The sequence below is a fragment of the Ranitomeya imitator genome, chromosome 1 (genome assembly GCF_032444005.1).
Source record: "Ranitomeya imitator isolate aRanImi1 chromosome 1, aRanImi1.pri, whole genome shotgun sequence".
Lineage (NCBI taxonomy): Eukaryota > Metazoa > Chordata > Amphibia > Anura > Dendrobatidae > Ranitomeya > Ranitomeya imitator.
The window spans coordinates 1,176,913,237-1,176,930,639 of record NC_091282.1 but is presented as its reverse complement, the minus strand read 5'-3'; the positions used below and the strand labels follow the sequence as shown (position 1 = coordinate 1,176,930,639).

At 43.3% G+C, this 17,403-nt stretch overlaps 2 protein-coding genes across 2 annotated transcripts in view; one reads left to right on the top strand and one right to left on the bottom strand.

Annotated features, from left to right (window-relative positions):
* FBXL5 (F-box and leucine rich repeat protein 5) overlaps positions 1-8,563 on the bottom strand; it is a 47,228-nt gene extending 38,665 nt beyond the window's left edge. Inside the window, exon 1 of the mRNA XM_069744718.1 lies at positions 8,208-8,563. Coding sequence (XP_069600819.1) covers positions 8,208-8,291 — 84 coding nt within the window. The 5' untranslated portion in view covers positions 8,292-8,563. The remainder of the gene's footprint in view (positions 1-8,207) is intronic.
* Positions 1-17,403, top strand: part of LOC138657144 (ADP-ribosyl cyclase/cyclic ADP-ribose hydrolase 2-like) — a 131,332-nt gene that overhangs the window by 20,718 nt on the left and 93,211 nt on the right. The window lies entirely within an intron of this gene.

The window sequence follows — 17,403 nt, the reverse complement described above, 5'->3', positions numbered from 1 at the left end:
ACTACACTGTATATAATGTACATAATACATTATATTCTGTATGTGGTAATACACAGATCAGATATAATGTCCAATATATACAATAACACTCCACCAGGAGCAGACAGACAGACGAGGCCCATGTGTCCTCTGCAGTTCAATAATTCATCATAATCCACAATTCCACCTGTAATGGAGGAATTCGTGACCCTGCAGCAATGATGTGTCCTCCCCGACACTACACTGTACATGCCGATTTATATCCTGTATCTGATAACAGTTTACACTGTAACCTATTGAATATTATGTAACAGCACGGTATATAATTAAGGCTATGTGCACACGATGCGGGGCCGCAGCAGTTTCCCATGAGTTTACAGTACAATGTAAACCTATGGGAAACCAAAAACGCTGTGCACATGCTGCAGAAAAAAACACGCGAAAACGCTGTGGGTTACATTCCGCAGCATGTCACTTCTTTCTGCAGATTCTGCAGCAGTTTTACACCTGCTCCATAATAGAAAACCGCAAGTGTAAAACCGCAGTGGAATCCGCACAAAAACTGCAGTAAATCCGTAATAAATCCGCAGGAAAAACGCAGTGTTTTTGCCCTGCAGATTTATCAAATCCACTGCAGAAAAATCCGCAGCCCTCACAAATAAGTGTGCACATAGCCTTACATGATGCATTCTACCTGTATGTAACATAGTATAAATGTACATATAACACTGGGCTGCACGGTGGCGCAGTGGTTAGCACAGCAGCCTTGCAGCGCTGGAGTCCTGGGTTCAAATCCCACCAAGGACAACATCTGCAAGGAGTTTGTATGTTCTCTCCGTGTTTGCGTGGGTTTCCTCCGGGTTCTCCGGTTTCCTCCCACATTTCAAAGACATACTGATAGGGAATTTAGATTGTGAGCCCCATCGGGGACAGTGATGATAATTGTAAAACGCTGCGGAATAAGATAGCGTTATATAAAAAGATTATTATTATTATTAACAATAAGCTACATTATGCCTACAATGGAATCTGAAATATAAATATACACACAGTATTACAAACACTTTACTGTATATAGCAGACATGGTGCATAATACAATGTGTACACTGTACATTACACTGTATATCACACATACATGTCCTGTACACACCATATACTACACACGATGTGTATGTCCTGTATACACCATACACTACACCCTATATACCGCACACAATGTGTATATCCTGTATACACCATACACTACACCCTATATACCGCACACGATGTGTATAACCTGTATACACCATACACTACACCCTATATACCGCACACAATGTGTATATCCTGTATACACCATACACTACACCCTATATACCGCACACAATGTGTATATCCTGTATACACCATACACTACACCCTATATACCGCACACGATGTGTATGTCCTGTATACACCATACACTACACCCTATATACCGCACACAATATGTATGTGCTGTATACACCATACACTACACCCTATATACCGCACACAATATGCATGTGCTGTATACACCATACACTACACCCTATATACCGCACACAATATGCATGTCCTGTATACACCATACACTACACCCTATATACCGCACACAATATGTATGTCCTGTGTACACCATACACTACACCCTATATACCGCACACAATGTGTATATCCTGTATACACCATACACTACACCCTATATACCGCACACGATGTGTATGTCCTGTATACACCATACACTACACCCTATATACCGCACACAATATGTATGTCCTGTGTACACCATACACTACACCCTATATACCGCACACAATGTGTATATCCTGTATACACCATACACTACACCCTATATACCGCACACGATGTGTATGTCCTGTATACACCATACACTACACCCTATATACCGCACACGATGTGTATGTCCTGTATACACCATACACTACACCCTATATACCGCACACAATATGTATGTCCTGTATACACCATACACTACACCCTATATACCGCACACAATATGTATGTCCTGTATACACCATACACTACACCCTATATACCGCACACAATATGTATGTCCTGTATACACCATACACTACACCCTATATACCGCAAACGATGTGTATGTCCTGTATACACCATACACTACACCCTATATACCGCACACGATGTGTATGTCTTGTATACACCATACACTACACCCTATATACCGCACACAATATGTATGTGCTGTATACACCATACACTACACCCTATATACCGCACACGATGTGTATGTCCTGTATACACCATACACTACACCCTATATACCGCACACAATATGTATGACCTGTATACACCATACACTACACCCTATATACCGCACACAATGTGTATGTCCTGTATACACCATACACTACACCCTATACCGCACACAATATGTATGTCCTGTATACACCATACACTACACCCTATATACCGCATACAATGTGTATGTCCTGTATACACCATACACTACACCCTATATACCGCACACAATATGTATGTCCTGTATACACTATACACTACACCCTATATACCGCAAACGATGTGTATGTCTTGTATACACCATACACTACACCCTATATACCGCACACAATATGTATGTGCTGTATACACCATACACTACACCCTATATACCGCACACGATGTGTATGTCCTGTATACACCATACACTACACCCTATATACCGCACACGATGTGTATGTCCTGTATACACCATACACTACACCCTATATACCGCACACGATGTGTATGTCCTGTATACACCATACACTACACCCTATATACCGCACACGATGTGTATGTCCTGTATACACCATACACTACACCCTATATACCGCACACAATATGTATGTCCTGTATACACCATACACTACACCCTATATACCGCACACAATATGTATGTCCTGTATACACCATACACTACACCCTATATACCGCACACAATATGTATGTCCTGTATACACCATACACTACACCCTATATACCGCAAACGATGTGTATGTCCTGTATACACCATACACTACACCCTATATACCGCACACGATGTGTATGTCTTGTATACACCATACACTACACCCTATATACCGCACACAATATGTATGTGCTGTATACACCATACACTACACCCTATATACCGCACACGATGTGTATGTCCTGTATACACCATACACTACACCCTATATACCGCACACAATATGTATGACCTGTATACACCATACACTACACCCTATATACCGCACACAATGTGTATGTCCTGTATACACCATACACTACACCCTATACCGCACACAATATGTATGTCCTGTATACACCATACACTACACCCTATATACCGCATACAATGTGTATGTCCTGTATACACCATACACTACACCCTATATACCGCACACAATCTGTATGTCCTGTATACACCATACACTACACCCTATATACCGCACACAATGTGTATATCCTGTATACACCATACACTACACCCTATATACCGCACACGATGTGTATGTCCTGTATACACCATACACTACACCCTATATACCGCACACAATATGTATGACCTGTATACACCATACACTACACCCTATATACCGCACACAATATGTATGACCTGTATACACCATACACTACACCCTATATACCGCACACAATGTGTATGTCCTGTATACACCATACACTACACCCTATATACCGCACACAATATGTATGACCCTGTATACACCATACACTACACACTATATACCGCACACAATATGTATGTCCTGTATACACCATACACTACACCCTATATACCGCACACAATATGTATGACCTGTATACACCATACACTACACCCTATATACCGCACACAATGTGTATGTCCTGTATACACCATACACTACACCCTATACCGCACACAATATGTATGTCCTGTATACACCATACACTACACCCTATATACCGCACACAATATGTATGTCCTGTATACACCATACACTACACCCTATATACCGCAAACGATGTGTATGTCTTGTATACACCATACACTACACCCTATATACCGCACACAATATGTATGTGCTGTATACACCATACACTACACCCTATATACCGCACACAATATGTATGTCCTGTATACACCATACACTACACCCTATATACCGCACACGATGTGTATGTCCTGTATACACCATACACTACACCCTATATACCGCAAACGATGTGTATGTCTTGTATACACCATACACTACACCCTATATACCGCACACAATATGTATGTGCTGTATACACCATACACTACACCCTATATACCGCACACGATGTGTATGTCCTGTATACACCATACACTACACCCTATATACCGCACACAATATGTATGACCTGTATACACCATACACTACACCCTATATACCGCACACAATGTGTATGTCCTGTATACACCATACACTACACCCTATACCGCACACAATATGTATGTCCTGTATACACCATACACTACACCCTATATACCGCATACAATGTGTATGTCCTGTATACACCATACACTACACCCTATATACCGCACACAATATGTATGTGCTGTATACACCATACACTACACCCTATATACCGCACACGATGTGTATGTCCTGTATACACCATACACTACACCCTATATACCGCACACAATATGTATGTCCTGTATACACCATACACTACACCCTATATACCGCACACAATGTGTATGTCCTGTATACACCATACACTAAACCCTATATACCGCACACGATGTGTATGTCCTGTATACACCATACACTACACCCTATATACCGCACACGATGTGTATGTCCTGTATACACCATACACTACACCCTATATACCGCACACAATATGTATGTCCTGTATACACCATACACTACACCCTATATACCGCACACAATATGTCCTGTATACACCATACACTACACCCTATATACCGCACACAATATGTATGTCCTGTATACACCATACACTACACCCTATATACCGCACACAATATGTCCTGTATACACCATACACTACACCCTATATACCGCACAGATGTGTATGACCTGTATACACCATACACTACACCCTATATACCGCACAGATGTGTATGTCCTGTATACACCATACACTACACCCTATATACCGCACACAATGTGTATGTCCTGTATACACCATACACTACACCCTATATACCGCACAGATGTGTATGACCTGTATACACCATACACTACACCCTATATACCGCACACAATATGTATGTCCTGTATACACCATACACTACACCCTATATACCGCACACAATATGTCCTGTATACACCATACACTACACCCTATATACCGCACACAATATGTATGTCCTGTATACACCATACACTACACCCTATATACCGCACACAATATGTCCTGTATACACCATACACTACACCCTATATACCGCACAGATGTGTATGACCTGTATACACCATACACTACACCCTATATACCGCACAGATGTGTATGTCCTGTATACACCATACACTACACCCTATATACCGCACACAATGTGTATGTCCTGTATACACCATACACTACACCCTATATACCGCACAGATGTGTATGACCTGTATACACCATACACTACACCCTATATACCGCACACAATATGTATGTCCTGTATACACCATACACTACACCCTATATACCGCACACAATATGTCCTGTATACACCATACACTACACCCTATATACCGCACACAATATGTATGTCCTGTATACACCATACACTACACCCTATATACCGCACACAATATGTCCTGTATACACCATACACTACACCCTATATACCGCACACAATATGTATGACCCTGTATACACCATACACTACACCCTATATACCGCACACAATATGTATGACCCTGTATACACCATACACTACACCCTATATACCGCACACAATATGTATGACCCTGTATACACCATACACTACACCCTATATACCGCACACAATATGTATGTCCTGTATACACCATACACTACACCCTATATACCGCACACAATATGTCCTGTATACACCATACACTACACCCTATATACCGCACAGATGTGTATGACCTGTATACACCATACACTACACCCTATATACCGCACAGATGTGTATGTCCTGTATACACCATACACTACACCCTATATACCGCACACAATGTGTATGTCCTGTATACACCATACACTACACCCTATATACCGCACAGATGTGTATGACCTGTATACACCATACACTACACCCTATATACCGCACACAATATGTATGTCCTGTATACACCATACACTACACCCTATATACCGCACACAATATGTCCTGTATACACCATACACTACACCCTATATACCGCACACAATATGTATGTCCTGTATACACCATACACTACACCCTATATACCGCACACAATATGTCCTGTATACACCATACACTACACCCTATATACCGCACACAATATGTATGACCCTGTATACACCATACACTACACCCTATATACCGCACACAATATGTATGACCCTGTATACACCATACACTACACCCTATATACCGCACACAATATGTATGACCCTGTATACACCATACACTACACCCTATATACCGCACACAATATGTATGTCCTGTATACACCATACACTACACACTATATACCGCACACACTATGTATGACCTGTATACACCATACACTACACCCTATATACCGCACACAATATGTATGTCCTGTATACACCATACACTACACCCTATATACCGCACACAATATGTATGTCCTGTATACACCATACACTACACCCTATATACCGCACACAATATGTATGTCCTGTATACACCATACACTACACACTATATACCGCACACAATATGTATGTCCTGTATACACCATACACTACACCCTATATACCGCACACAATATGTATGACCTGTATACACCATACACTACACCCTATATACCGCACACAATATGTATGACCCTGTATACACCATACACTACACCCTATACCGCACACAATATGTATGTCCTGTATACACCATACACTACACCCTATATACCGCACACAATATGTATGACCCTGTATACACCATACACTACACCCTATATACCGCACACAATATGTATGACCTGTATACACCATACACTACACCCTATATACCGCACACAATATGTATGTCCTGTATACACCATACACTACACACTATATACCGCACACACTATGTATGACCTGTATACACCATACACTACACCCTATATACCGCACACAATATGTATGTCCTGTATACACCATACACTACACCCTATATACCGCACACAATATGTATGTCCTGTATACACCATACACTACACACTATATACCGCACACAATATGTATGTCCTGTGTACACCATACACTACACCCTATATACCGCACACAATATGTATGTCCTGTATACACCATACACTACACCCTATATACCGCACACAATATGTATGTCCTGTATACACCATACACTACACACTATATACCGCACACAATATGTATGTCCTGTGTACACCATACACTACACCCTATATACCGCACACAATATGTATGTCCTGTATACACCATACACTACACACTATATACCGCACACAATATGTATGTCCTGTATACACCATACACTACACCCTATACCGCACACAATATGTATGACCTGTATACACCATACACTACACCCTATATACCGCACACAATATGTATGTCCTGTATACACCATACACTACACCCTATATACCGCACACAATATGTATGACCTGTATACACCATACACTACACCCTATATACCGCACACAATATGTATGTCCTGTATACACCATACACTACACCCTATATACCGCACACAATATGAATGACCCTGTATACACCATACACTACACCCTATACCGCACACAATATGTATGTCCTGTATACACCATACACTACACCCTATATACCGCACACAATATGTATGTCTTGTATACACCATACACTACACCCTATATACCGCACACAATATGTATGACCCTGTATACACCATACACTACACCCTATATACCGCACAGATGTGTATGACCTGTAGTGTATGGTGTATACACTATATGCTGGATATATAACACTACCCCTCCTCCCAGCACAGGCTCCGTACACAATGTGCGCCGTCCTGTTGGGGGCAGTAGTCCCAGCCCGGGCCGCACCGTCTCTGCCCGGTTCACACCACATTTACCTTATCGCAGTACCGCCCCACCAGCTGCTTCATCCGCCAGTGCGGACCGGTAAACACATCCACCTCGTCCGGGAAAGGAGCCATTCTCCACTCTCCATACAGGGCAGACGACGCGCAGCTCCACAGGCGGCCGGCGGCTACCAGGACGGGAACAAACCTGCGACCACACTCCTCATTACAAGTGCGCAACTACGGCCTAGCGCCACTGCGCCTGCGCAACCATCGCCCGGCGTCACGCTTCGACTTGCTGCTATTGCGCACGCGCGATTCTCGGACAAGCCTTTTCGGCGGTGCTCGTATGCGCATTGCCCATTGAAAGACGGGGTATGCGTCTACTGTGCTAGCTGTGCGTTACCAACGATGTTGATGTCATGGTGTTACTGATGCATGCTGGGAGTTGTAGTATTAATCTAATTCCACCCATTAACTCTATGTGCAGTTATGTCAGAAGCCCATCCTCCTCCTCCAGGAATATTTATTCATTACTAGTCATTAGCCAACAGGCCTATATTTGTATGGAGTAGAGCAGGGGTGTCAAACTACATTCCTCAAGGGCTGCAAACAGGTCATGTTTTCAGGATTTCCTTGTACTGCACAGGTGATAATTTAATCACCTACACACATAATGATTCCAGCACCTTGTGCAAAGCTAAGGAGATCTTGAAAACACGCATGGTTTGCGGCCAGGGGCTGGCTGGCACTTTTCAGCCTGGGGGGCAATCACAAGGCAGTGGCCCACCAGTTGCGGTGGACCACCCCTGCCCTGCTTATCTCTGGTCCCTGCATTAAAGCAGCAGACATAACATGCTTTAAAAAATGGGAAGGTATATAGATATGGGAACAGAACGGAGCTTGCTGAATAGATATGGGAACACAAGCAAGCTTACTACCTACATAGATACTGCAACAGAAGCATGCTGACTGCATCAACACGAGAATGGAACCAAGATTACTACATACGGTACATACCTGAACTGAAATGAGCTTACAAAAAAGATATGTGAGCAGAATCAAGCTTACTACAAAGCTATGGGAAAAGAACGGAGCTTACTACAGAGATAAGGGAGCAGAGCCAAGCTTTCGCCTACTAAGTCTACTACATAGATAGAGCAATAAAACCAAGACTCCTACATAGATATGGGAACAGAACCAAGCTTACCGCATACATATGGTACCAGAATCTAGATTACTATATTGATACAGCACCAGAACCAAGCTTACTGCTTACATATGGTACTATAACTGAGCTGATTTACAAACATACATACAACTCCAGAAACACGGACATGTAAAACACACAGTATGGCAGGGGTGTTGCTAGGGTCATAAAAGATCAGGGGCCCAAGCCCCAAAGTGCACGTATCCCCATATGACCCCCCTCTAGCTATTTAAAATAGCATATATACGTGTATAATTACAGTATATACTGTTTCTAACCAAAAACACACAATGCAATGACCAATATTATAAAATTACGGCTATAAAATGCCAAATAATACGGCTACACAATGTCAACTACCATAACCACTACACAGCAAATACATATTATTATCATATTACCATTACCTCTACATAACAAAACACTTTATATAAATACCAATGGCACCACTATGCACCTTCTACTACATAATGACTGAAACACATTAAGCTGTTACTAAATAAAAAAAAGAAAACAAAAATGCTACTAAAGAGCAATAATACCACCTTATAGTAACCGTATATTGGTAGATCCCAGCCCTGCACATACATGTGATTACAGTACCGTCATATATAGTAACTTACAGATGACGTTTTTTTCTGATTCAGGTGCCCCTATGAAAACTATTAATTTCCCTATTTATAACAAATAATGTCCTCTGGGTTCCCAACCAGCTCTGTATACAGTGGGTACGGAAAGTATTCAGACCCATTTAAATTTTTCACTCTTTGTTTCATTACAGCCATTTGGTAAATTCAAAAAAGTTTATTTTTTTCACATTAATGTACACTCTGCACCCCATCTTGACTGAAAAAACCCTGAAATGTAGAAATTTTTACAAATTTATGAAAAAGGAAAAACTGAAATATCACATGGTCATAAGTATTTAGACCCTTTGCTCAGTATTGAGTAGAAGCCCCTTTTGAGATAGTACAGCCATGAGTCTTGGGAATGATGCCACAAGTTTTTCACACCTGAATTTGGGGATCCTCTGCCATTCTTCCTTGCAGATCCTGTCCAGTTCCGTCAGGTTGGATGGTGAACGTTGGTGGACAGCCATTTTCAGGTCTCTCCAAAGATGACCATTGGGTTTAGGTCAGGGCTCTTGCTGGGCCAGTCAAGAATGGTCACAGAGTTGTTCTGAAGCCGCTCCTTTGTTAGCTGTGTGCTTAGGGTCATTGTCTTGTTGGAATGTGAACCTTCGGCCAAGTCTGAGGTCCACAGCACTCTGGAAGAGGTTTTCGTCCAGGATATCTCTGTACTTGGCCGCATTCATGTTTCCTTCAATGACAACCAGTCGTCCTGTCCCTGCAGCTGAAGAACACCCCCATAGCATGATGCTACCTCCACCATGCTTCACCGTGGGGATTGTATTGGGCAGGTGATGAGCAGTGCCTGGTTTTCTCCACACATACCGCTTAGAATTATCACCAAAAAGGTCTACCTTCATCTCATCAGACCAGAGAATCTTACTTCTCATAATCTGGGAGTCCTTCATGTGTTTTTTTAGCAAACTATTGGGGCTTTCCTATGTCTTGCACTGAGGAGAGGCTTCCTTCCGGCCACTCTGCCATAAATGCCTGACTGGTGGAGGCTGCAGTGATAGTTGACTTTGTGGAACTTTCTCCCATCTCCCTACTGCATCTCTGGAGCTCAGCCACAGTGATCTTGGGGTTCTTCGTTAGCTCTCTCACCGAGGCTCTTCTCCCACGATTGCTCAGTTTGGCTGGACGGCCAGGTCTAGGAAGACTTCCGGAGGTCCCAAACTTCTTCCATTTATAAGCGACTGTTCTATAAGGAACCTTGAGAACTGCAGAAATTCTGTTGTAACCATGGCCAGATCTGTGCCTTACCACAATTGTCTCTGAGCTCCTTGGCCGGTTCCTTTGGCCTCATGATTCTCATTTGGTCTGACATGCACTGTGAGCAGTGAGGTCTTATATAGACAGGTGTGCGCCGCTCCAAATCAAGTCCTATCAGTTTAATTAAACACAGCTGGACTCCAATGAAGGAGTAGAACCATCTCAAGGAGGATCACTAGGAAATGGACAGCATGTGACCTAAATATGAGTGTCTGAGCAAAGGGTCTGAATACTTATGACCATGTGATATTTCAGTATTTCTGTTTTATTAAATTAGCAAAAATTTCTACCTTCCTGTTTTTTTTTCAGTCAAGATGGGGTGCAGAGTGCACATTAATGAGAAAAAAATGAAGATTTTTGAATTTACCAAATTGATGCAATAAAACAATAAGTGAAAAATTTAAAAGGGGTCTGAATACTTTCCGTACCCACTATGTATATAGGATAATATTTGAGTGGTGTATATTACTCAATGACTACAGACATCAGATATTACACCAGTCACATATCCAGTATATACCATCAGATGTCTGTGCACGTAGTATATTACATATAGTATACAGGATATGTAACTGGTGGGTGATATGTCTACAAACATCAGATGTCATATACAGGATAGTATGTGACTGGTATACTGTATATAATACTACGAGTACAGACATCAGGTATTTGACTATCACATACAATATTATCTACTATATAACATCTGATGTCTGTACACATAGTATAAGGGTATGCTTCCATGGTCAGGAAACGTAGCGCTTTGGACGCAGCGGATACCCCGCTCCGCCCAAAGTCCCCCTTTGTACGCGTGGTGATTCCGCCTGTGTTCATTGAGCACATGCGCATGAGGAATCACCGCATCCTGTACATAGAGTGGGTTAGTTATCTTGCAGAGACGGAGCTGTTCCTAGATCGTGGGAACTTTCCTAGAAAGCTCCCAGGCTCGAGTTCATATGAGGACAACCAGCAGAGGGCGCCCTCTTATGATCTCGAGCCTGGGAGCTTTCTAGGAAAGTTCCCACGATCTAGGAACAACCAGCAGAGGGCGCCTCACCGCAAATGCAGGTAAATATAGGTCAATGACCTACTTTACCTACATTCTCCGGGGTTTTGCAGACAGGAGTAGCGCTGCATTAGCAGAACTCCTGGCTGCAAAATATTTTAACCCCTTCAGATGGATTTACATCGTTGGACGTGACAGATCCTCGGAAGGTATGGATATTGTTGGTTTATTTTTTTTTTATTTACAGATCGAGGGTCTTCAGTGAGTGGATTGAGAGTAGAATAAATTAATACAACAACCTTTGTGATTTTTTCATTAAATTAATTTTTAATAATGTGTGTGTGTTTTTTTTTTACCCTTTACTAGTATTGGATTAATAATGGATAGGTGTCATAATTGACGCCTCTCCATTATTAATTAGGCTTAATGTCACCTTACAATAGCAAGGTGGCATTAACCCTTCATTACCCCATATCCCACCGCTACATGGAAATGGGAAGAGAGTGGCCAAGTGCCAGAATAGGCGTATCTTCCAGATGTGCCTTTTCTGGGGTGGCTGGGAGCAGATGTTTTTAGCCAGGGGGGGCCAATAACCATTGACCCTCTCCAGGCTATTAATATCTGCCCTCAGTCACTGGCTTTACTACTCTGGCGGAGAAAATTGCGCGGGAGCCCACGCCAATTTTTTCCGCCATTTAACCCTTAAATTTACTAGCTAGAACGGCCAAATTTTGCACATACACACTACTAACATTAGTAATGTGGAATATGCAAAAAAAAAAGTGATATGAGATGGTTTACTGTATGTAACAGGTCTCAAATCATCATGTCGGGTTTAGGAAGGAGAAAGCAAAAGCCGGTAATTGAATCACCGGCTTTCTGCTATATCGCGCTGGATGAAATATTAATATATATACATATATGTGTCTCAATGACATATATATATATATATATATATATATATATATATATACCTATTCTATGTGTACACATTTATTCTACCTATTCTAATGTAAGCGGTCAGTGTGATTTTACTGTACACCGCACTGAATTGCCGGCTTTTCTCTCTAACACCGCTGCGTATTCCTCGCAAGTCACACTGCTGGTCCGTGTGTAATCCGTATTTTTGGGGCTTCCATAGACTTTCATTGACGTTTTATTTGCGCAATACGGTGACAAACGCAGCATGCTGTGATTTTCTACGGCCGTAGAAAGCCGTATAATACCGATCAGTTTAATACGGCAGATAGGAGCAGGGGCATAGAGAATAATTGTGCCGTTTGTTTTGCGAGTTTTACGGACGTAGTTTCTGCGCTCTTACGTCCGTAAAACTCGCAAGTGTGACGCCGGCCTTAGTCTGAGTGAAATCTGCAGCAAAAGCACTGATAAAAGTGATATGCTGGAGATTTACATCTCTACCAAATCTGCAAGGAAAAAACATAAGGAATGTTTTCACGAGACATCAGGATTCTCAGTCACTTGATGGCATTAGGAATCCCTTTAGGTTTGGTGACAAATCTGTGCAGAAAAATCTGCGACAATCTGCAGCGTGTGCACAGGCCCTAACACATACAACATAACATATAACTGGCATTTGATATACTGTTAGGCCGGGTTCACATTAGCGTTTGAGTCCCCAGCGTGGTGCTGCGGACTTGTTTCCTTAAGCTCTGCCTACTTCCACATGCGTCCTGTCTACCTATCTTTAACATTGTGTACGCAGGGACATGTGTTGTATGTGGTGCGTCCTTGTGTGACGTTTTGACGTGCCTGCAGCAACATGTTGCATTTTCTTGTTCTAAGGGGACGTCAAAATGATGCACGCGGATGCATCCACATACAATGCATGTCCCTGCGTACACAATGTTAATAGGTACGCAGGACGCATGCAGAGTAGGTGGAACTTAAGGAAAGAAGTCGCAGCACCACGCAGGGAACTCAAACGCTAATGTGAACTGTGCCTTATACAGTATATGCATTTCTGTATGTAGGTACAGATCTAACATAGTGTGTACACGGTATAACCTCTGATCTCTGTATTATTCTTTGTACCAGGCTCAGGCTGGATCAGTGCAGGGCAGGATTCAGTATTGTGTCTCTGGTCACTCTGAGGTACACGGATGGAGATTTATTGCAGGAGATTGAACTTTCCTGCAGATCTGGTGACCCTGGAGCTGATAACCTGTCACTGACAGGGCGACCCTGAAAGTTCACTTTCCTGCAATAAATCTGTGATCAGCAGAGCGGCCGGCCGCTGACTCTATACAGAAGCGGCCCTGGACTTATTAGCGTCCCCTGCTCACCACACAGAAGCTCTACAGCACTCACCATCAGGTCTCCTGTCTGAGCCGCCCACAAGCTCCTCTCCGGCCGGAAGAAGATATACAGCCGCGCTCCCCCACTCCAGCAGAGCAGACGGCCGCACACAGGGAGCTGTGGCTGCGTCTGTGTGTGCTCCACTGTGATGCCGCCTGCACAGCTAAAACAAGGTGGCCCCCTGGCGGCCTTAATCAGCTGCTTAGTGACCGGCCCAGGGGGCAAATGCCCCTCTTCCACCTGGGCCAGTCCGCCCCTGTTTGCGGCCCTCGAGGAATGCAGTTTGACACCCCTGGAGTAGAGACCTTGTGGCGGCCATGATCCGACCAGCAGAATTACATACCAAATTTCCTCATTTTTACTGTCACAGTCCTTTTACATTGTAGTGTACCACTGCACATTGACAGGAAAGTCCACACATACGTTACATGGCGAAAAGTATTGGGACACAAGTGTTCATTTAATTTAGTTTTTTCCTTCAGTCCCCTCGCCCTGGTATAAAACATTTGGCCCCTCCCTGGTGTATAACATCCGACCTCTCACCCCCAGTGTATAACCTCTGGCCCCTCGCCATCCCGGTGTATAATATCCAACCCTCACCCCGGGTGTATAACTTCCGGCCCCTCACACCACCACCCCTACCCCTGTGTATAACATCCGGCCCTTCACCACCCCAGTGTATAAAATCCGGACCCTCACCCCCGATGTATAACATCCGGCCCCTCACCCCACCTACTCCGTTGTATAACATTCCGCCCCTCACTACCCCAGGTGTATAACATCCGGCCCCTCACACCACCACCCCTACCCCGGTGTATAGCATCCAGCCCTTCACCACCCCGTTGTATAACATACGGACCCTCACCCCCCTGTGTATAACATCCGGCCCTTCACCACCCCAGTGTATAAAATCCGGACCCTCACCCCCGATGTATAACATCCGGCCCCTCACCCCACCTACTCCGTTGTATAACATTCCGCCCCTCACTACCCCAGGTGTATAACATCCGGCCCCTCACACCACCACCCCTACCCCGGTGTATAGCATCCAGCCCTTCACCACCCCGTTGTATAACATACGGACCCTCACCCCCCGGTGTATAACATCCGGCCCCTCACCTCACCCCACCTACTCCGGTGTATAACATCCGGCCCCTCACTACCCCGGTGTATAATATCCGGCCCCTCATCCCACCCTCCCACCTCGGTGTATAACATCTGGCCCCTCACCCCACCCCCCTACCCCGATGTATAACATCTGGACCCTCACCCCCCGGTGTATAACATCCAGCTCCTCACCTCACCCCACCTACTCCGGTGTATAACATCCGGCCCCTCACTACCCCGATGTATAATATCCGGCCCCTCAGCCCACCCCCCCACCCTGGTGTATAACATCCAGCCCCTCACCCCATCTGCCTACCCCAATTTATAACATCTGGCCCCTTGCCCCCAGTGTATAATATTTAGCCCCTTGCCCCCCCCCCCCCCCCCCCGGTGTATAACATCCAGCTCACCCCCTCGGGGTATACAGTGGGGAAATAATTATTATCAGCCACCAATTGTGTAAGTTCTCCCACTTAAAACGATGAGAGAGGCCTGTAATTGACATCATAGGTAGACCATAACTATGAGAGTCAAAATGAGAAAACAAATCCAGAAAATCACCTTGTCTGATTTAGCAAGATTTATTTTGCAAATTATGGTAGAAAATAAATATTTGGTCATTAACAAAAGTTCATCTCAATATTTTGTTATATATCCTTTGTTAGCAATGACAGAGGTCAAACGTTTTCTATAAGTCTTCACTTATTGCACTACTAAAGCAGGATGGCACCATTGAAGCTCTAAAAAACTATAGGGAGAAAAATACTTTATCTAAAAAACTAATTAAAGCTGCCAAAAAGGAAACAGAGAAGCACATTGCTAAGGAGAGTAAAACTAATCCCAAACTGTTCTTCAACTATATCAATAGTAAAAGAATAAAAACTCAAAATGTAGGCCCCTTAAAAAATAGTGAGGAAAGAATGGTTGTAGATGACGAGGAAAAAGCTAACATATTAAACACCTTCTTCTCCACGGTATTCACGGTGGAAAATGAAATGCTAGGTGAAATCCCAAGAAACAATGAAAACCCTATATTAAGGGTCACCAATCTAACCCAAGAAGAGGTGCGAAACCGGCTAAATAAGATCAAAATAGATAAATCTCCGGGTCCGGATGGCATACACCCACGAGTACTAAGAGAACTAAGTAATGTAATAGATAAACCATTATTTCTTATTTTTAGGGACTCTATAGCGACAGGGTCTGTTCCGCAGGATTGGCGCATAGCAAATGTGGTGCCAATATTCAAAAAGGGCTCTAAAAGTGAACCTGGAAATTATAGGCCAGTAAGTCTAACCTCTATTGTTGGTAAAATATTTGAAGGGTTTCTGAGGGATGTTATTCTGGATTATCTCAATGAGAATAACTGTTTAACTCCATATCAGCATGGGTTTATGAGAAATCGCTCCTGTCAAACCAATCTAATCAGTTTTTATGAAGAGGTAAGCTATAGGCTGGACCACGGTGAGTCATTGGACGTGGTATATCTCGATTTTTCCAAAGCGTTTGATACCGTGCCGCACAAGAGGTTGGTACACAAAATGAGAATGCTTGGTCTGGGGGAAAATGTGTGTAAATGGGTTAGTAACTGGATTAGTGATAGAAAGCAGAGGGTGGTTATAAATGGTATAGTCTCTAACTGGGTCGCTGTGACCAGTGGGGTACCGCAGGGGTCAGTATTGGGACCTGTTCTCTTCAACATATTCA